General features: G+C 48.9%; 1 protein-coding gene across 1 annotated transcript in view; it reads right to left on the bottom strand.

Annotated features, from left to right (window-relative positions):
• Positions 1 to 20,917, bottom strand: part of LOC146430591 (lipase maturation factor 1-like) — an 85,697-nt gene extending 64,780 nt beyond the window's left edge. Inside the window, exons 1-3 of the mRNA XM_085075319.1 lie at positions 20,902 to 20,917; positions 20,017 to 20,165; positions 9,597 to 9,662 (exon numbers count right to left, since the gene is read on the bottom strand). Of these exons, the coding sequence (XP_084931445.1) occupies positions 9,597 to 9,662; positions 20,017 to 20,165; positions 20,902 to 20,917 (231 nt within the window). The remainder of the gene's footprint in view (positions 1 to 9,596; positions 9,663 to 20,016; positions 20,166 to 20,901) is intronic.
• Positions 20,918 to 22,845: the final 1,928 nt, after the last annotated feature.

Below are 22,845 nucleotides of genomic sequence, written 5' to 3' on the forward strand. Positions count from 1 at the left end.
AGGAATTCTTCCCAACATCCTCTCAGGAGAGCAAATTTTGGCTAAAAATCCAACATTTGGCTAAAATCCCAGCATTCCCATGGGCTGCCACCTTCCCAGCATGTTCTGTAGCAGCAGGAGAAACAAACTTCATCATTTCACCCACTACTCCAGGATTAAAATTCCCTCCTGGAGTCTCCAGCAGGCCCTAAAAAAAGGGAGATGGACTAGAAATCTCAGGTTCAGCTCTGTTTCCCAACACAGCTGCCCAGGGAAGGAGAAGGGAGGAAGCACTGGGAGCTGCCTGGAGACCTCAGGATCCTTCCCTGCTCCCAGAAAAACCCCTCAGGATGATTCTCAGCGATTTGAAAGTGTGGCAGAGACACCAAAAATCATTAATGAGTGACGCAAAGAGCCCAGAAACATTCCCAGTTCCTGCTGCTGTGGGATTCCCACATCCACACCAGTGTTCCCAGTCCTTCAGCTGGGATCAGAGCAGCATGGAGCTCCCATCACCTGCCAAACCCTCCCAGGCTGCTCAACCTGCAATTAACTCCTCCAATTAAAATATTCCCACCTCGGGGCCAAGGACAGCACATTCCAGCAGGTTTCCACTGTGGGCTGGAAATTCCACCACTGGGAATTCCCATCCCCAGGGACATTCCCACCATCCCAGGTTGCTCCAAGCCCTGTCCAACCTGGCCTGGGACACTGCCAGGGAGAAGAGCAGAACCAGCAGCAGGAATCCAGGAGTTCTCATTCCCTAGGGAAGGTGAATCCATGGAATTCCTTGGTTCTGGGAGAAGAAATCCTTCTCCTTGCTTGTCCCACCAAGCTTTAATTCCATTTAATGCCCACCAGGCAAGGTGGGCATTCCATCACCTCATCCTGGGATCTGTAAATCCATGGATTTACAGTTTGGGGATCCAACACGACAGTGGGAAATCCCATCTTGTCTCATCCTGGGATCTGCAAATCCATGGATTTACAGTTTGGGGATCCAACACAACAGTGGGAAATCCAATTGTGGCTATCACAGGCTTTTCCCACGAGAATTCTTCTTGTGTTTTATAAATAAAGATAAAGTTTGGATGTTGTTGGAACAGTGTCCCAGAACTTGGGCAGTGCAGGCCTGGCCAATCAGGCCTGGGGGAAGGCTTTTGACTGACCAATCTGGGTGACTTTTGAGAACTCTATAAATGTGATGAAATCAAAACAATAAAGGTCATTCCTTCTTGCCACTGAGAACTGGTGCCTTCATTACTCTGCTAGCTGCTCAACAGCAACATCCAATCTTGTCTCATCCTGGGATCTCTAAATCCATGGATTTACAGTTTGGGGATCCAACACGACAGTGGGAAATCCCATCTTGTCCCAGGTTTGTTGGACACAATCCAGCTCAGCCCTGTCACAAGTCCTGATTAATGCCAAGGCAGGAAAAGCCCTTTAGCCACCCAGACTGAGAGGGAACAGGAAGGATCTGATCCTTGGAAAACACACAGGAGTGGATTTGGGGATAGGAGGAAGAGAAATGCCATTTTTAATATGGATATTTCCACGATCTTGGCAAGGGCAGCAAGTCACAATCCTTATTTTCCGTGTAAATTGGTCGAGAGGGAAAAGCCTCTGGAGAGAGCCTGGAGGAGTCAAAGCTTTTCCCCTGGAATGGGGAATGACAGCAGGGTTAGGAAAAAGTTTTATTTCTTTGTCTTGAGCTGTTTTAGAGATGGACTAGAAAATTCTGCTGGCAAAATTCCGTAAGCAGAAATCCCATGAAGTGGAAGAAATGGCTCTGAAAATGGGAAAACTCCTAAGTCTGGGAAGAGAAACCAATCTGACTCCACATGGGATTTTCACCGTTTCAAAAAAATTAAAAATTAAAAAATCTCGAATGAACAAACAACCAGGAAAGGGTGTCTGGTTTTAAACCGGTGGGAAAAGTCTCCCTCCTGCTTTAAAATGAATTTCATCCCAAAAGTAGCTGTTTTTTGTTGCAGCACAAATGACATCATGCAGGAGATGATTGGATGGTTCCCCACACGATTTTACTGATCTGGGGAGTTTTTAGGGTTGAAAGAGCTAACCCACCCCGACTTCCCCTCCCAGCTTTCCTGCAGAATTCATCCCAAAAACCGATAAGCCAATTATCTTCCATTACATCTAATTACAGAAGCTCCTAATTACACATCCCCATCTCCAGGCAGCGGAGCAAACTCTGCTCTTCCCAGAACAGCAATTCCTGCAGTGAACAGTAAATCAGCTTGTGCTTGCCACCGATTTGAAACTTTAACCTATAAATTAAATTAATAAGAGACAAAGGCTCCTTTTGTGCCTTCGCAAGCCTGTAGGATTTTAGAAATAATAGGACTGGAAAGTGATTTATATTCCAAGATTAAAGGTCAGTTTGGCGCACACGACTTTGGAGCAAAACACCGCGGCAGGGACTTGAAATTAACTCATTCCTGCACCCCCTAACCATGGATTCTTCTTTTTCCAGAGCTTGCTGGGAGCACTGGAGTACTCAGAAGGCAGAAAAAAGCTGGAGAAATATGTGGAATTCTTGCCAATCTCTGGGAAGGAGGGAGAAGTGTTTGGGAATTGGTTTGGACCATCAGTCCCTGAGTGACCCAACCTGTGAGCTGCACTTCAAACCAACTGATGGCCAACATGGAAAGCTTGAAACCACAGGGAATTCCATGGAAATGGCATGAATTAACTGGGAATTGGAGCTATGCAGATAAAGGGAATTATGTTCCACTGTTTGTGAAGTTCTGCCCATGGTGATGTCTGCTGCTGGCCACACCTTGTTTTATTCTGTGGGAATAAAAAATCCAGCTGAGCTTAAAACCTTTGGTGCATGAAAAAATATTATAATGGAATCATGGAATGGTTTGGGTTGGAAGGGCATTAAAATCATCCACTCCATGGCAGGGAATTGCTGCTCCATTCCCCATCCAACCTGGCCTTGGATCCTTCCAGCCCAAACCATTCCATGTGACTCCTAAAGACTGGAAAATGCTCTTCTGCCATTTCCCCCTCTCGTTTCTGTCCTCCAGAAAGCATCAAAATTCGTCATCTTCCTTCTCTTTGCACAATTCCTAACACACCCCATGAAATGGCTCATAAATCCCTAATTTCAATAATTACCAGAGCCTTGCCTCTGCTCTATTCCAAGCTGCCAAACCTCCTGGGCCCTGCAGGTTTCAGGAGCAGTTTGTTATTCCCCACAGCCCTGGGAGGCAGAGGGATGTGATGGGATCCTAAATTCCTGTCCCTGGAAAACCCAGGGAGGACAAGAGCCACATCCATGAGAGCTGATGTTGTGAGGATTAATCTGATTAGGATTGAAAAAGACCCAACAGGAGGAGAGGGGGGAGGAAAAGGGAATATTGAAGGGAAGCAAGGAGGGTCCTGGGTGGTCTGTAAACGAGTTGGGAGCAGTGGGAGAGCACAAGGAAGGGATGAAATCCAATAGGTGTACAGGAAGCTTTCGCCAGGCTTAAAGCAAATCCTAAAGAGAAACAGCAAAGAATCCAGGAGGAGGAATTGTGTTACTGCTGGAAAGGATTGGCATATTCCCAGCGTGTGACTGACAGCTCTGCTGCTGCTCCTTCCTCTGCCTCCCAAACCTCCCAGCCCAGCCTTCCCCAGGGCAGCTCTGAAACCTCCCCTGGCTCATCCTGCTTGGGTTTGAATGGCTGGCAGTGATGGAGAGCTGAGGGAGCCAGCAGGGGACAGGAGGGGCAGGTGCCACCCAGCTGCTCAGCAAAGGGAATCCAGGAGGTGTTTCTGAGTAAATAGTGATGTTTTTGGTGGAGAATCACAGGGAGAAAAGCAGATCTGAACTGCAGTAAAGAGGTAAATGCTGCCCCAAATTCCAGTGCCTGGGGAAGGTGTGTCCAGGAGGGATTGTTACTGGAACTTGGATAGAATTTACGTGGAATTCTGGAATGGTTTGGGTTGGAAGGACCTTAAAGCTCAGCCAGTGCCATCCCCAGGGACATCTTCCACTACCCCAGGCTGCTCCAAGCCCTGTCCAGCCTGGCCTTGGACATTCCAGTGATCCAGGGGCAGCCACAGCTTCTCTGGGAATCTGTGCCAGGGCCTGCCCACCTCACAGGGAAGGATTTCTTCCCAATATTCCATCTAACCCTTCTCTCTTCCATTGGGAAGCCATTCCCTGTCCTGTGACACGCTTGTACAAGTTCCTGAATGATTTTCCTTTGGGAAGTTTCTCTCTGTCTCCATCCCATTTCCCCCAGCAGGGTGTGGCTTCCCAAAATCCAAAGTTCCTCTGGAAAGCTGCTTCCCTGCCTGGAATAAAACATCCCTTACCCCATCCCTGCATAAATCTGTTTTTTTTCTGTCTCCAGCCCAGTGCTGTTCATCAGCTCATCCTTCATGGCCAGGAGACCCGAAATTCCTTCCCACTTTTCAAACCCTCCACAACTGGGCATCACCATCAGTATTTATCACCACATCCCCCAGAGCTGCAGCTCCACCAGGACTGCTGGGAATTCACTGCTCTGACAGCTCAGCCCTCATTTTCCAAAGCTCTGCTCATCCACAGGACTTCCAATCCCTGCAACACCAGGGCTGCTTCCCAGAAGAGCTCAGCTGGAAGTGAAATCCCTAAATCTGTGCCAGCAAACCCGACCTGTGCAAACCCAGCAGCGCAGATCCTCCCAGCCAAACCCAAATCCCACCTTTCAGGCGTTCTGCTGCCTCTTTTCTGAAGTGCTGCACACCCTCAGCAGTGCAGAGCCAGCCCAGCCTTGGGAATAACAAACCTTTCCAGCAAACTGCCTTCAAAGATCCCCTGAATCCAAGGCACAGAGCTGGGATTCATCTGCAAAGCTGCCTGGGATCAAGCCCTCCTCCCAGAGCTCCACACAAAATCCAGACACAGCCTGACTAGCTTTTGATGTCCTGCTGATGTTTATCTGCCAAAATCACTGCTCCAAGCACTTGCCCTGAGATGGATCTCGTTATTTCATGGATCCCAGGCCAGCTCAGCCCTTGGCCATCCCTCCAGCCTCATGCAGCTCCCCAAAATCCAGCAGATTCCCCTCATCCTCCCCTCCCAACGCCCCCAAACAGCCCTTTGAGACGTGGGGATAAAGACAAGTGGGTTTGCGGAGATGCCTCTGGAAAGGTCACCTCCCAAAATTTATGGTCAAACAGGAAGGAAAAAATGAAGCAGCTGAGCCCAAGTGTGTTCTCCTTGTGCTATCAACCTCCTTGAGCTGAAGGGCTGTTGGTTGTTGCAGCAGGAGATGGAAATAAATCGTATTTTGAGCCCTGCAGGGGCAGAACTTTGCTCCTTCCTCACACAGAACTCAGCAACAGAGCTGATTTCCTACTCAGCATCCCAGAGATGCACCACAACTCATTTCACTCCTGTTTTCACGGAAACACAACTCCCAGAGGAGAGATTTTTCCTGTTTCACCTCCCAAATGCTGTGGTCACTTGGTGGCCATGAGGTCACAGCTGCTGTCCAGCTCACCCTGCAGGCAGAGGCTGCTGGATTTCCACAAACTTTGGAGAAATCTGGAAAACTTCCCCATCTCAAGGCTGCATCTTGTTCCCCTTTCAAGCCTCACAGTCCTGACCTGGAACCAGCAAAATCCATCAGCAAAACCCTTCAAATTCACAACCAGCCCGAAGGAAGGAGCAGAGACACAAATTATTCTGCTTTTCAGTAAATTTAGGAAGGAATCCTTCCCTGGCAGGCCCTGGCACGGGTCCAAGGATTGTAAATTTAGGATGCTCCATAAATATTTTATATTCTAATTATTAACGTTGCTAAACGAAACGATCCCCAAAATTATTTCCACCGTTACTTCTTTTAATAATTACTGTTTTCTGTTGAATTCAGCACCGCTTCCCTCGCTCGGATTCGCAACTTGAACGTTTTTCAGCACGAAATCTGAGCACCTGCTTCCCCCTGCTAGGAACATTTTCCCTTCCAGCCATGCAAACCGTTGGAACAAAGCCCACCCTGAGTCATCCGGGCTCAGAAAAGCAGCTCATTTTCTGATTCATCCAAACAGATTGCTAAATATTATTTACTTTTTGTTTCATAATGGCTCGGAAAAAGCTGGATGAAAAGCTTAACGAGGTCTAATCCAAGGGAGAGGAGGGAGGAAAGGAATGAAGAGGCAGTCAAGGAGCAGTTTGGGCTTCCTTATCGCCCTTATCAGCAGAGCTATCAGTCAGCAAGGCCTAATTAGGCACAAAAGACGTTGTGCTCCTTTTCCAGAGGTTCTCCAGGAGCTGAGGAGCTGCTGGAAGCACTGACTGACAGCCTCTGCTTGGGAAAAGCAGCTTGGCAATAATTAGGGACAGTTTGTCCCCACCAGGAGTGGCCTTGGTGGCTGGGCAGGGTTTGGGGACAGAGCAAAGCTTTTCCCCAGCAGCAGTGACACATTCAGAGTTGAAATGGGGATTGGATCCAGCAGAGGTTGGCTCAGGAAAACTCTCCAAACTTTCCTGCCCAACCCACCCTGAGCTCCTCCAGCAGGGAAGCAAATCCTGGATCTCACTTCCAATGCTTTCTAACAAAGATTTGCTGCTCTGGGAGTTCAGTTTTGCTTTCCCTGTATCCCTTTGGAATTGCTAAAGTTGGGAAGGACCTTCAAGAGCATCCAGTCCAACCCTCAACCAGCCCAACACCACGAGGTTCACACTGATCATGTCCCAAAGTGCCACATCCACGTGGGCTGGGAACACTTCCAGGGATGGGGACTCCACCTCCGTGCCAGGGCTTGAACACACTTTCCATGCAGGAGTTTTCCCTAAAATCCCACCTGAGCCTCCCCTGGCCCAGCCTGAGGCTGTTCCCTCTCCTCCTGTCCCTGTTCCCTGGAGCACAGCCTGACCCCCTGGCTGTCCCCTCCTGTCAGGAGCTGTGCAGAGCCACAAGGTCCCCCTGAGCCTCCTTTGCTCCAGGCTGAGCTCCTTTCCAGCTCCCTCAGCCTCTCCTGGTGCTCCATTCCCTTCCCTGGACATCTCCAGTGTCCCTCCTGTCCTCAGCCAGGTCGGTGATGTCCCTCAGCAGTGACCTGTGCCTGTGTCCAGCAGCTCTGGGCTGGATTTGGTGCCCAGCATGCCTCCTGCCCCAGCAGCTGCTCCCACAGCTGTTCCCACCAGTTGGTGGCTGAATTTTCCAAGATCTCTGGCTGGAATTAAAAAGCACTTTGGCAGCCACGAGGAAAAATGCATCACTGGATTGGATCCACCCTGGTGGGACATGGGATGGGAGAGATGTGGCCATGGAGACTTTCCCATCCCCAAACCCCTGGGATTATCAGCTGGACTGCTCTGCCAAAACCCCCAAAGGCTCTTTCTGGAGGGGTTGGGATCTGGGAATGATCCCTGTGGAGCAGGCAGGGATCCAAGGCTGCCTCTGCCCTCCTGGGATGTCCCAGACAGATGCCAGAGGCTCCAGGGGAAGCACAATTCCAGCTCCAGCAGCAATCCCTGCACGAGGATTTGTCAATTCTTGTGTCCACAGAGGATAAATCTCAATAATCCTGATGCCAAACAGAGCTGGGACTCAGAGCAGCTTCTCTCTGCAGCAGGAACAGGTTCCACTGAGGGAAAACTCCCTTTTCCTGGGATTTCCTGCAGGGCAAAGAGCCCTGTAAGTGCAGTGAAACAACAGCAGCCCCAAAAAGGGGTGAATAAACCCCATGGACTGCAGACCTCAGGGCTTCTCCTGCCAGCTGCCACCCAGGAGTGTCCATCAGGGATTGGGATCCCAACCCACAGACACTCCAGGTGCAAACCTCAGAGCCCCTGGCCTGGTTAGCACAGAAATCCACGGAGAAAGGAGGTGAAATTCCCTGTTTGGGGTGCATTGCCAGGCTGGGATCAGGGTTTGGGACTCCTGGCACCCACAGCCACCACGAATCCCCCAAATCCAGGCAGTGCCTGGTGCAGAGCCTGAATTCTCTCCCCCATTTCCTGGAGCCCATGTGCTCCTCAGGGATCCAGGAGGGTCAGGCTGATGGGAAAATCCCTCTCCTGTGTCAAAACTGTGCTTCCTGCCATTCCCCTCTCCAAATCCCACAGAGGGGAGGACAGAGATCCCTCAGTGAGCAGCAGAGCCCCAGGAAGGCTGGGATTAAGGCTCTGCTGGGATTAAAGCTCTGCACATCCCAAAGGGAAGAGGGAGGGAAAAGCACCCATTCAGCTCCCTGAGCCATCACAGCACTGCACTGCTCCAGCCACCATCCTGACAAAAGTGGGAATGTTCTTCTCCACCAGCAGAGCTGCAGGTCCTACTGCAAAGAAACAGTCCAGGCAGGGATGGAGGCAACGTGTTCCCATGAAATCTCCTGGCACAGGAGCCCATGGGGATCTTGGATGCAAGAGAGAGCAGAGCTGGGGTGGCCAACAGACATCCCAGCACACTCCAAATCCATCCCTGACCTGCTCCAATCCCCACTTTTATCATCCTAATCACCAGCAGATTCCCAGCTCCCTCCCTGCCTGCCAGAGGTGCTTCAGCTTCCCCTCTTCTCCCTCCCTCTGCCTGAAATCAGCAGGTGAATCCCAACCCTTTGCTATTTTTGTTCCCTTAATCCTGCTGGACAAAGCTTGGCCTCTTTCATTTTCCTTTCACTGCAGCCTCCTTTGTGTGGATTCAAATAATTGATAATTGATTAAAATCACTGACACTGATCTGCCCCCTCTCTGGTCCCAGTGACTAGCCCAGCCTGGGGATCCTCCTCTTGGATATGCCAGGAATGGTCCTCATTAGCCCTCTGGGCTCCACAAGTGCTGCTGGGATTGATTTGGGATCGTTCAGGCTGATTGTTGTGGCTTGGGGTCAGTGGCCTGGGCTTGCCTTGGAGCTGCACTTTCCCAGAGTGCTGCCAGGTGCCTGGAGAACTGGATAATTTACTGCAGCCACCCCCGTGTTTGGGATTAGGAACGACAGCCCTGAAGGGTCTTTTCACCCCAAGCTTTGCTGGGGATGAAGAATCACTCCCTTCCTCAACCCAGAGCTCCTCACTGCATGCAGCATTTTCCTTTTTGCCACCATTTACCCAAAACTCCAATGCAAAAATGGAGGTGAAGGGAGAAAGGGGAGCTGAGTTTGCCTCTGCAACCAGAGAGGAGAGAAACCCCAGAGCCAGCAAACAACCCCCAGTTTGTCATCAAAATGCACCATAATCACTGCAACAGATGTCAAAAAAGATAAACCCACCGAGTTGTGAACTGCCAAGGATCTGCTCTGTGGGTTGCAGAGCCCAGGGATGCTCTATTTCTGTCAAATGGCCCCATTTTGGGGAGGGTGAGCAGCAGCAGCACCACAGAAAACTCCTTTCTGTCCCTGCCCTGCTGCAGCTTTACTGTGGGAGTTCTCAGTGAGGCTCAGCTTTGCTCCTGGATCCACCACGGGGAGGGAAGGAGAAAAATTGGTGTTTTAGGGGGAAAAACAGCATCACCCAGCTGGCACATGGACCTGGCCTGACTGCCAGAGGCTGAGATAAAGAGGGAAAACATGGAGAGCTGCCTGGCAGGAGAGGAAAGGTTGGGGGAAAATTCTTTTACTGAGGAAAAGCAGACAAGAGCAATGAGGTTTTTTTGTGTGCACAGCACTCACCTCGTAGTGATAATCCATGCAAGTTAACTCTCTCCAGCAGCGATCTCCTCGGATTTTAATCAGCCCCTGGGGGGAAAAAGGCAAAAACACAGTCACAAACACTGAATTTTACTTGATTTTGGGTCTCAGGATGCCAAATTCTGTGGTTAAACTGGACGAGGCACAGCCTCAGCCTGGTCCAGCCGTTGTTCCCGAGGGAACACAGTGGATGTGACTCATCCCAGTGCCTGCTTTCTGGGAATGTGACACGAAATCCTTGTGGAATATGCCACTGTCCCCTCGGAGGGAGAAGCCTCCCCCACCCCTGAGCTCTGCTCAGCTCTGAGCAGCTCCTGGGAAGCAGCAACAGGGAAAAAACCAAAGGGTTAACAGACCAAACCCACAATTTGAACATCCAAACCCCATTGTTTCCCTCGGGAAAAAGCCTGGGGGAAAGGAAGCAGTGTCACAGAGCTGGGGACAGGGAGCAGGTGGGACTGCAGGGTGACCAGAGCAGCACATTTCCAAATCACTGCGTCCATCCCAGGGCTGGCAGCAATATTGGGATTGAATTTCTCTGCCTCAGTGATGAAGAGCAGAAAGGAATCAGTGGGCCAGAGCAGGACAGACACCTGGGCAGGGATGGGCTGGAGCAGGAAGCTGTGCAATCAAGGCTGCTTTGATGTCCCCTGATTAGGATCACAATGTCCCAAATTGAGGAAAGCTTCACTGGTCAAAAGGTTGGAGCAGCTCTGTCATCTGCAGACAATTAGGGGGGATTTGCTCTGACATTGCCCTGGTTAGAACAGCCCTGCCTTTTCCAGGAGAAAAACACCAGGAGGTTTGGGAAGGTCCCAGTGGGAGTTTTGGGAAGATCCCAATCGGTTTTTTGGGAAGATTCCTATCGGTTTTTTGGGAAGATCCCAATTGGTTTTTTGGGAAGATCCCAATTGGTTTTTTGGGAAGATCCCAATCGTTTTTTTGGGAAGATCCCAATCGGTTTTTTGGGAAGATCCCATGGTTGCTCCACAGGAGCATGAAGAGGATTCCTGGCATTTGCAGCAGGGAAAGGATCAGGGAGCTGCCAGTGCTAAAATCTGAGAGCTCAGAGGAGATTCCAGCATTGTGAATTCCATCTGAATTCCAACAGGATCAGAACAGGTTGGAAGTGACCATGGTGGCTCCTCTGTTCCAGCTGAAACAAACCTTCAATTCCAACATTAAACAAAGGTTTGGGGCTCAAAAAACCTTCAAAATTCCAATTCAAGACCCTCCAAAACCGCCCAGACCTCAGAAACACCCAAGGATATCCAATTCCCAAGGCTGTACATCTGTCTGGCTGTGTGACACCTGAGAGCAGAGCAGAGTTTATGAACTCCTGGCTGGAAAAAAAAAAGGGATGCAAAGTGATATCAGCCAGGATGTGTGGGATGGCAGAGCAGCTTTATCCCCAGGGATTTCCTCAGCACATCCCAGCAGTGTCCATCATCTCCCTGCAGGGCTGGAGGGACAGGGACAGGGACAGGGACAGTTCACCCTGGCTGTCAACAGCCACAGCTCCATCCTCCTGCCCTCTGAGCTTTTTTCCAATGACAGATCTGCAGATAGCATCTCCCAGGATGTGCTGCAGCTGGCAGCCCTGGCAGCCAGGCCACACTGAGGCAGAAATTCCCAATATTAAACCAGGACAGTTATCTTGATGACCTTCCCTCCTCCCTGCCCGGGCTCTATTCTTCAGCAGGGGATAATTAAAACCCCAATTAAAACAAGGAATCAAGCCGCTCTGAAAATCCCAATTTTCCCTGCAGTGACTCACTGAGGCAGCTCATCCTTTTTTTGTTTACTAGGAAGCTTTCAGGCAGGGAAGTCACTGCAAGCTCTTGGTATCCAAGATGTTTTGCAGCTCAGAGAACTCCCACTCTCATCGTTCAAAGGGCATTTCGAGGCAGCTTTGCCCCGAGGTCACTTCACTCCCACACTGACACCTGAGTTTCCCACTTTTCCCAAGCATTGGGATGGAGGAAGGAGAGCAAAATGTGCACAGAAAATCTCTGTATTTTGGGGTTGCAGCTTTGCTAAAGGGGGGCAGGAAAGGAGGAGGAGGAAAAACCAGAATGCTGGAATTGCTGAGGTTGGAAAAGATCTCTGAGATCACCAAGTCCAACCACCAATCATCACCATCACCGGGGTCACCTCTGTGTCCCCAAGTGCCACATCCACAGCTTTGTAACCCTTCCAGGGATGGTGACTCCACTATTCCTGTTTCAACCCTTCCCATGAAAACATTTTCCCTAATTTCCATTCCCTAATATCCACATCCCATGGATCCCAACCCTCCTCTCCCTGGGTGAGGACATGGAGGGAGCAGAAGGACAAGGAGCTCAGGACAATCCCTAAAAACCTCAGCAGACCTGGAATTTGGGACATTAGCTAGCAACACCCTGCAAGGAATATTTGCCAGGAGTATATTGGAGTTCAAGAAATCAAGGATAAGGACAAATTAAATGGAAAAGAAAAGGAGGAAGGGAATGGTTTAATTTAATTCCAGCTTGACATCATGATCCTGATATTGTCCCCAAATGGCATCATTTGGGAAACATGGGAAAGATGTGCTGCAGCCAACTCAGGGCACAAAGTCGTTTCTCCTTTCCTAAATATTAAAATCACTTAAAAAGTTGCTTTTCCCCCCCTTTTTTAAGTTTAAAAAAATTCGGGAAGTTTATTCCTGGTCCTGAGTTAGCAGAGCAGTAGTTAAAAACTGGAATTCTGCCTTTATTTTGATGCAGGGATTGGAGACAAATGGGCAGGAGATCGAGATTTTTGAAAACACTTTTGCCTTTTCCCTTTTTATGGATCAGTTTGAAGACACAAAATGAAGGAATATTTGTTGGAGGGGCAGGAAAATGGGTTTTAAATCCCTTTTCCCTTCCCAATGACACAATTCCAGGAGAAACCAGGCACCCCCACCACCACACTGGGAGATTCTCAGATCTGGGGAAGGGAAATTTTTCAGGAATACAAATTAAATCTGAGCTCAAGGCAAGGAAACAGGTGGCCAAGTGAACCAGCAGAGACCCTTTCACCCCCCTGGCCCTGCTGTGAATCCAACAGCAAGCAGCATTATTAAATCCCCTCTGCTGGCTGGGGCTGTGGAGCCACCGGGGTGGTGGCACTGGTGGCACTGGTGGCACTCCTGGTCCTTGGGATAATGAGCTCTGCTGGCCTGGCAAGGGGAGCTGGAGGTCCTTGTCACAGGGATTTACAGCAGGAGGAGTGGGAAATGTTGGCCCTGGGTGGAATTAAGCTGCAGGATGAAATATGGGTTCAACTCCTGCTCCCCTGGCAGGTTTGCTCCCCCAGGGCACAGAGGAGTTTGGGCAGGATGGAGGTGCAGCACCTGCTTGGACCTGGAAAACTCCAACCAGGAGTTTCCAGCACCTGCTTGGACCTGGAAAACTCCAACTCCCAGAATTAAAAAGGGCATTAAATCCACCAGCAGTTCTCCCAGGGCAAGGAAAATCACCTGCAGGGTTTGGTTTTTAATTCAGTTTAATTGCAGATAATACATCCAAACCAAACCCACAGCATCACCTCTCTCACTCCCATCCCTGACCTTCCTTCCCCAAAATTCCCACCCAGGCAGGAGCCTCAGCTCCAGACGAACCATCAGGCAATTCCACCAGGATGTGACGCTTTGAGCACGGAATAAAACATTACTCCATGGTAATAACATTCCCTTATCCCCAGGATGGCACAAAGGGGATCCAGGAGGATCTGCCATGGATCCAGGGGGGATCCAACCCCAAATCCTGCCCTTTCACCTCCCCAGCATGGCTGTGCCCAGCCCTGTCCCTTCCAGGCTGCTCAGCTTGGGGGATTCAAAGCGAGAAAAAGCCGCAATAATTAAAATGTCATTCAAGCCCTGAGCCCATATGAGTCACTGTTCCAAAAAATATCTGAAAAATTCCTGCAGGAGTGGGGGATAATTATATTCCTCCCTATCTATTGATTTTTCTCTACAATGCAGATGTCAGATTTTCCACGGGTTTTTTTTTTTTTGCCTTTTTCTCCTTTTTTTTTTTCCCCTTTTTTTTTTTTTTTTTTTTTCCCTGGAGTGAGTGTCAAGGAGGAACAAAGCACTTCTTTGAGACTTTTTCAGCCCAAAATTAATTCTGTAAAAAAAAAAAAAAAAAAGGTACAGACAGGCCAATAGCACGGGAAGCTGAGCAAAAAGCCTGGTGAGTCAAGCTATGTCTGCAAAATTCCCTATTGATCCCAGCTCCAGAGGGAAGGGTGGGGAATGGGGCACCCTCAGGATAAATTTAGAGGCAATTTAAAGACCTTTCCAAAGTGTCTCTGCTGTAGAAAAGATGGGCAAAAAGCCACCCCGAATTCCCAATCGAAATGCTGGATTTTAATTTTTGCTCCTGCTATAAATAAGAAATGCTTCCAGAGGAAAAAAACCCCCCAGATCTGTGCACTTCCCACCTCTGCTACCCACGGGATAAAGTGGTGTCACCAGCTCTGGGAAAGCCAAACCTCCACCAGGATATTCTGAAACAAGCTGAGGCCCCAGTTCATGGGAGAGGAAGGAGCTTCTTAAGGTGAAACATAAAAATAAAATTGAAAAAGGAAAATTTAGGGATAACAGGGAAGAGGCTCCTGGAGAAGCTAAATGTGAGGAACCCAACGAGTCCAACTTCTGCTGGGGATCTGAAACTCCCTCAGGGACTTCAGAACTTCCACAGACCTCGATGGATCAAGGTCAGGAAGGCTGAGCTGGATCCCAGGTTTTGTTTTCCTTAGGGAACATCCCACAGGGAACGGGTGACACGGGTGACACAGGTGACACAGGTGACACAGGTGACACGGGTGACACGGGTGATGCTCCAGGGCAGCAAACCCAGAGCTGCACCTGATGTTCACACCAACCTCACTGAATTCAGATTCCTGTGGATTCTTCCATGGGAAAAGAGGAATACCAGGATGCTCTATCCCTGGCAGTGTCCAAGGCCAGGCTGGACAGGGTTTGGAGCAGCCTGGGACAGTGGGAGGTGTCCCTGCTATGGCAGGGGTGGCACTGGATAGAATTTAAGGTCTATTCCAACCCAAACCATTCCAGGATTTCAGGATTCCTCAGCCAGGGCAGGACAGGTTTGTCTCCTGGGCTGACTCTGCACTTTGCCCTTCACTCCCAAGCCCACAGCCAGCCCAGCTCAGGTCCAAGCCTGGCACTTCCACACCATCCTGAGGACACTGGCAGTGCCCAAGGCCAGGCTGGACAGGGCTTGGAGCATCCTGGGGCAGTGGCAGCTCTCCCTGCCTGGGAAGGTTCCTCCTGAACCAAACCATTCCAGGATTCTGTGCCATCCGGGTGAACAAATCCCTCCAAGCTCAGCCCAGGACAGATCCCAGCCCTGAACACATCCATCCCATTGGAACAGCCCCAGGCTGATCAGCACAAACCCAAACCAGAACCACCTCAACCACACCGCAGGGACGGAAACCACACTCCTGCGGGAGAATTCCCCACCGTTGGCTTCTGCTCCCTTCAATTCTCCACTATTTCCCCCCTCTTTTCTCCCCAACGAGCCCCTCTGAGAGGCACCAGGAGCTCGGCAGCATCTGGGTGACTCCGAAGCAGTGGGTGAAAGGGATTCTGCACAGCCCTTGGCATTGGCGGCTCCTGCCTCTTCCAGCAGCCGAGGAACAACAAGTCCCTCTGCCAAGGGCTATTACCAGACAAACGGAGAGAGATCAGAGGCACAAAGGAGGTTGCTAAGGAGTCAAGTGTGGGATCCCTGCAGAGAGGAGGAGGCTGCAGCTGGGACGGCAAAGGTCAGAACATTGCAGACATCATTTTCCAAAAATTCCCATGAAGCCGCGGCGCGGGAGCAGCGCGCTGGCCCCGCCGAGGAATAATGAGAGAGGCAGCGAAGAAAGCTCCCTTTCTTCCCTCCTACCCACGCTAATGTAATAAAACAAATTAGAATAATTACTCTCCATTTCAGAGCCATCATGCCCAGGATCAGGGCACGCTTGTCACCGAGCTGACATCTACATCCGCTGGATTCTCCCCCTTCCCGCCTTTCGGGATCGCCTGAATTCCCACTTTTATCCCATTCCCCACGCGGTTTTACTGCAGGCATCCAGATCCTGCTCGCTTCAAAGTCTTCCTTATTTTTTTTTTTTGTGCCAGAAAGTTCATCTCCCTTCTTAGCTAATCACAGCCCCACCCTTCCCAGTAACCTTTCAAATGCCACCCACGTCCTGACACTTTCAACAGGATCCAAGCGAAAACAAAACAAGGAACACGGAGAGTTTCGCACGAACCGCGAGGTTCTGAGAGGATTTGCTGCAGTGGGTTAAAAGGAATAGTTTTTAACGGCAGAGGAAATGCAAAGCCGTTGGAAAACGTATTAAATATCGAGCGATGTGTAAATAATCTGGAAGGAGTTGATCATTTTTTTCTGTGAGAACGGATCTCTGAGAAAGACGGACAAACGGTGAAAATTTAAGGGGAAAAAAATTGATGAGTATAAATCTTTTTGAACTATTTTTTTCCCCCCAGGACTGTCACTTTAAATGATCTTTTATCCTCCTGCAAAAGGGGAAAATATCTCTTGTGTAGATTTGATCCAGCAAAGGATTGAAATTATTTTCTCTGCCTGCCAAAAAAATGCTTCCGAGGATGGACTGGAAGAGCTCAGAGAGGCTGAGCCTGGATTTGGGAAGAGAGAGGTCAGTTGGACAGTCAGAAAGGGAAATCTGGGAAGTGGGGAAAAAAAAAAAAAACCAAAAAAAGAGAAATGTTGTTTACAGGAAGCAGAGCAAGGGGAAGGATGGCCAAGTCACAAATCCCAAGTGGGAAAGATGCTCTTGGGTTTCCCTAAATTCCCCCTGAACTCCTCAGGATCTCATATATGATGTGAGGAGGAGCAGAGGGAGCAAATCCTGGGAAGGACTCCCCAAAATGTGAGGGTAAAAACCCATCCTGAGGAACCCCAGCCCAGATGCTGGGACAGTTTTTAGGGGATCACACAGGGAAGATGTCAAGGGCTCTGCAAACAGAGCAGATCATTCAATAAAAATACATTTCTGTTATAAATAACAGAATTGTGACAGAACACACCTGTTAAAGGATCTCATCCCTGGGCAAACCCGAGGTTTGGGATTGCACACAGACCTGAGTCCTCCCAGCCCCAACCCTTGCAGCAGCCAGGGAGAGATTGGCAGCTTTAAATCTGAATTCCCTTGCTCTGGGCACTTTTAAATTAAAGTGGTAATGTGCTTTAAATCCCATTTCCCTGGTTTTTCACTCCACTCTTCAATCCTTTCCTGCAGAAACTAATCAAGATGTCTCAGACTCACTCACACTCTCTGCCCCAGCCACCTTCCCTGGTAACTTATTCCACATGCTTGGGATGCTTTGCAGCTCCACCTTCACTCCCTGCTTTTTTCCAATTTTCCAGAGTTTCTCTGGGAAACAGGGATAATTATTTATTATTATTATTATTATTTATTATTCCCCATCCCTGGCAGTGTCCAAGGCCAGGCTGGACAGGGTTTGGAGCAGCCTGGGATGGTGGAAGGTGTTAGGGTTGGACTGGATGGGCTGGAAGGTCCTTTCCACCCCAAAAACCAGGCTGGGATTTTCTGTCATTGTCCCCAGGCTGCTGCAGGTGACAAAAGCCCTCAGTGGCACCAGGCCAAGGGCCCTGGGGCTGCTCCTCTAGGCAAACCCCCATGGCTTGTTTGCCACAGAATCCCAAAATCATCCAGGTTGGAAGAGACCTTGCAGAGCATGCAGTGCCACCCTCAGCCCAGCAGCCCTGAGCCTTTGTCCCCAAGTGCCACATCCACATCCCAAACTCCTCCACGGTGACTTCACCACCTCCCTGGGCAACCCATTGCAGTGCTGACCATTCCCTCAGAAAAAAAAAAATAAAATTAATATCTAAATAATCTAATATCTCCTGGTACAACCTGAGGCTGATTCCTCTCACCTCTTCACCTGAAGAATGACAGAAATCTCAGCACCTCGTGGCATCAAACCCCAAAATTTTATATCTCCCAAGCCTCCAGGAATCCGAGTGACAGAAAGCCACAAACAGGATGATGAAGCCACCAAACCACCGAGCTCTCCTGAGGGAAAGCAGCCCTGCAAAAGTGTGTTTGCATCCCTCACTGCCTCCCAAGCTGCTGGCTCACACAAAGAGCCCCCATTCTGTTGCCTAGGCGTGTTCCTGGGAAGCATCCCTCTTTACATCCCGCTCTAATGGATGATTAGGAACATCAAACATATAGATTGAATCACATAATTATGCCTTTTAAAAAAGGCAGCAATATTTGAGCTCAGCCCAGCGCTGGCTGCCAATCAAAGCCTGGCAGTGCCTGCCTGAGCTCCTCACAGCTGGGATTACCCCACTTTCCTGCTGCTGTGGCACCCCAAAACGAGCAGTTTGAACATTTCCAGGGGGATTGTGCACAATCAAGCAGGGTCTGGATGTGATTCTTTGTGGGAGGTTTAGCTAAGAAACAGCAAAAGTCCCTAATGATAAAATGGTTGGTGATGGAAAGGACCTTAAAGATCAACTCATCCCAAATCCTTCCTCCAGCAGCCTCCACCTGAGCAGGTGTGCTCTGTGCAGATGGTCAGAGCTCCACCTGGGGAAAGATCCCAAATCTGAGAGGCTGACTGGAGAAAAAGGGGCTGGAAAGGGCAATCAGCTGATGGAACAGGAACTGAGCATGGAAAACGGGAGAGATGGGATGAGAACCTGGAGCCCTCAGCCACCCAAGGGGCATTCCCAGCACATTCATTCCCAGCACATTCCCAGCACCCAGCAGAGCCAGGGACAGCCCAGCTGCCCCCAGGAAATGCTGTTTGCTTGGAGCATTTCCCCAGGAAAGCCTCACCCCAACCAGCCTGAGGAATCCCAGGAGAACCATGCAGGAAAACTGAATTTCCTGTGTAAAACACATGAATAAAACACCAACACTGCCAATCCCACCCCAGGAAAAATTCCTGGCAAGCTTGGGAGCAAACCAGATGCCATGGGAGAAAATCCACCTGAATTCCTGGAGTTTCCTTCTCCTTCCCACATCACCTCACCTCCTGCTGCCTGCAAGCACCATATCCCAACCTCAGGAGAAATCCTACACGGGTTTGGGCCCCAAAGGATTAAAGATCCCATAAATCACTTGCTTGTGGGGATCCCATTTAATGGCCTTTCCATGCTTTCCTGCCAGTGATATATCAGCATCCCAGGCATGCAGGGATTTGTCTTTTCCCAAAAATATCCAGAGAGTTATTGCTCTCCTGGTAAAGCTGAGAGCAGAGCAGAGATAACAGCAACAGAGATGTTTGGGAAGCACAGTTTGCCTCCAGAGCCATGATTCAGGAATTCCTAATTCTGTCCCATAATTCAGAATGGATGAGGCACATCAGCAGGAGCAAAGCTCGGGATGATCCCAATCCACAAGGAAAGCAGGGTGTGAACTGGTGATTGTGTCAATTTTGGAGGAAATTTGGGATGTTTCACTGCAGTTTCACTACAGTTGGTGTGTCATGGGCTGTCAATTCATTTAGTAATCAGAATTACAGCTGAGAACCACAGAATCCCAGAATGAGGATGGAAAAAACCTCCAAGATCAGTCCAAGCTGTGATCAATCCCCACCTTATTAACCAGAGCAGAGCCCTGAGTGCCAAATCCAGGCATTCCCTGAATCCAAAAAACCATCAGGAGCACAGGATTCAGCCTCCTGGGATGAAGGGCTTTAACATTTGGTTAAGATCCCATTGGTGAAAAATATCCCAAATAAAACCTTCAACCTGAGATGCCTGAAAAAAAATCCCAAACACAAAAAGCCACTCCAAAAAAAACCCCAAGCACTCCTCACAAATAACAAATAATGCTCATTAAACCTCATTTTTTTAATCAGTGATGATAATGAGCTGAAAATTTTGGGGTTTTCTGAACCATCCAAGCAGATGGAGCTGACAGGATAACACACCTGGATTTTCACAGGGATGTGTCAGCTCCTGCTGGATTCCTTCCCAAGGGAATTCCCTCTGGTTTTGGGACAGCTCTGCAGCAATTGTCCTGCTGGGAACCTCCCAGTGACACCTCAGCAAGGTTCCAAAGGAAAAGCAGCTCCGGGGAAAACTGGGAATTACCCACTGGATTCCAACAGTCTCAGGGAAAAACCACAACTTCCCTTTTTATCCCTCAGCAAAGCCACTCAAGTGCAGCAGCAGCAGCAGATAATTCCTGCTGCTTCTTCTATCCAAACCAACACCAGGAGAGAGCTGAAGGATCCTGAGAGGCACAGCAGGAAAAACTCCCAAACCAAGGGATCCCAAGGGTGATTCTCAGCTGGGATAGGATGTTGCTGCTGCTGTCACCTGCAGGAAGCAGAAGAGGAATTCCCACTCACCGCTCCGAGCATGATCCTGAAAATCAGCCAGCGGAACGCCCAGATGACAATCCTGGAGGGAGGAGAGCCCTGGGGCAGGGGGGACAGCGTCCAGAGGGGACACAGGAATATCCCCAGGAATCCTGTCTCCAGCAGCTGGGATTCCCATCCTGCAGCGCCAACGAGAAGGGAAAAGGGAAATCATTAGTGTACAAGGGCTGGATGTTAGCCTGGAATGAACTTGAGATGCTAAAGGATTAAAAAATAATGTAATGCTTTAAAATAATTATATATATAATATATTTAATACAATAATAATTATATATATATATATTTAAAATATATATATTTAAAATATATGTATGTATACATACATATATTTTATTAAATATATAAATATATATTTCTATATTTACATATATTAAACATATGTATATGTACATATATGTATGATACATATATTATATATATAATATATAATATATAATACATAATATATAATATATAATATAATATATAATATATAATATATAATATATAATATATAATATATAATATATAATATATATGTATAATACACAATGTATATATACATATAATATTACATACATATATAATTTATATAATACATATATGTATAATATATTTAATAAAATATATGTATGTCTATATGTATGTCTATATCTATATACATATATGTATATATATGTATAATATATTTAATAAAATAACCTGTAATGTTTTTAAGGTTAATTTTGGGGGAAATTAAGCACTAAAACAGACATCCCACACAGGGGATTCAGGTGTGGGAAGATTTTGGGTTGTGTTGTTCTCCTCCAAGCAAACACTGCATGAAAGTGAGGATTTTATCACTGCAAAAACAAAATCCCTCCAGCTTTGTCCCACCTCCAATCATGACCATTCTCAAAAGATTTCTGTGTGGTACAATTGTCCCATGAAACCATTAAAAAAAAAACAAAAAAACCCCACTAAATGGCCCATTGGTGAAGAGAAATCCTGAAAATCCCTCGTTGGAGCCAATTCAGGCACTGATATTCCCAGTGATAGAAATTAAACCAGGCAGGATTCACAGCTCCCATTCCTTCCCAAGGGTTCTCCAGACACTTCTCCAGCTTGATCCATAATAATTCCCTTTAAAAATCCTCCCTTCCAGCTCCAGCCTCATCCCACACCCCAAGATTTTCCATCCCCTGATTTGCTGTTGTCACACAAGCAAAGCCACACTGAGTTCGCTTCAAAATATTCCCAATAACGCTCCCAAAACCTCATTTTTTTATCCTAATGTGCACAAAACCCCTTAAATCAAAACGGAATTTTTTTAAAGCTCAGATTATTACACATCAGAGCCATTAAGAACTCCCCCTTCTCCCTGCACACATCCCGTGGTTCCCAGCACAGCCCAAATCAGGATTTCTGGGAGGAGAAATGAGCAATATTGTCCCAAAAAAGCAGCTGCGGCAGGAAAGCACGGGCTCGTCCCAAAAGTGAAAGGTTAATGGTGGCTGAACCCAGCTCTGGGGCTGACTGGCACCAAAAGGGGTCGTGCATCTCCCTCGCTCCTTCCCGCACAAGAATCCCACTGTTTGCCCTGTTTTCATATGGTAATCGTGGGTGTTGGGGTGGGATCCGAGCAGCCCCTGCATCCCTGAGCGTCCCTGAGTGTCCCTGAGCATCCCTGAGCATCCCTGAGCGTCCCTGAGCATCCCTGAGCGTCCCTGAGCGTCCCTGAGTGTCCCTGAGTGTCCCTGAGCATCCTTCCCTGCATCCCTGAGCATCCTCCCCTGCATCCCTGAGCATCCCTGAGCGTCCCTGAGCATCCTTCCCTGCATCCCTGAGCATCCCTGAGCATCCCTGAGCATCTCTGAGCATCCCTGAGCATCCCTGAGTGTCCCTGAGCAACCCTGAGTGTCCCTGAGCATCCCTGAGCGTCCCTGAGCATCCCTGAGCATCCCTGAGTGTCCCTGAGCGTCCCTGAGCAACCCTGAGTGTCCCTGAGCATCCCTGAGCGTCCCTGAGCATCCCTGAGTGTCCCTGAGTGTCCCTGAGCATCCCTGAGCATCCTTGAGCAGCCCTGAGCATCCTGAGCATCCCTGAGTGTCCCTGAGCATCCTTCCCAGCATCCCTGAGCATCCCTGAGCATCCCTGAGCATCCTCCCCTGCATCCCTGAACGTCCCTGAGCGTCCTTGTTGGTGTTGGTTGGTTGGTTTGTTGGATCCTTCCCAGCATCCCTGAGCATCCTCCCCTGCGTCCCTGAGCATCCCTGAGCGTCCTTCCCTCTGGAGAGCAGCAGGGCAGCTTTTCCTGCTTTATTTGGAACTCAAATCCCAGGGAGGTGAAGGGACAAGGCACAGAGGATCCTGCAGGACAGTTCCAGCACATCCTGCATTTCCAGGAGGATTCTCCTGCTTTATTTTGAACCCAAATCCCCAGGAAAGTGGAGGGAAGGGGCGCAGGAGGATCCTGCAGGACAATTCCTGCAGCTCCAGGAGGATTCTCCTCCTTTATTTTTAGCCCAAATCCCCAGGAATTCCCTGGAGGGAAAGGGCACAGAAGAATCCTGCAGGACAATTCCAACACATCCCACAGCTCCAGGAGGATTCTCCTGATTTATTTTGAACCCCAAATCCCCAGAAAAAGTGGAGGGAAAGGGCACAGAAAGATCCTGCAGGACAATTCCTGAACATACCACTACTCCAGGGTAATTCTCCTCCTTTATTTTGAAGCCAAATCCCCAGGAGGGTGGAGGGAAAAGGAACAGAGGGATCCTGCAGGACAATTCCAGCACCTCCCACAGCTCCAGCAGGATGCTCCCGCTTTATTTTGAACCC

The sequence above is a fragment of the Lichenostomus cassidix genome, chromosome 14, assembly GCF_008360975.1.
Source record: "Lichenostomus cassidix isolate B80296 chromosome 14, HeHo_3.0, whole genome shotgun sequence".
Lineage (NCBI taxonomy): Eukaryota > Metazoa > Chordata > Aves > Passeriformes > Meliphagidae > Lichenostomus > Lichenostomus cassidix.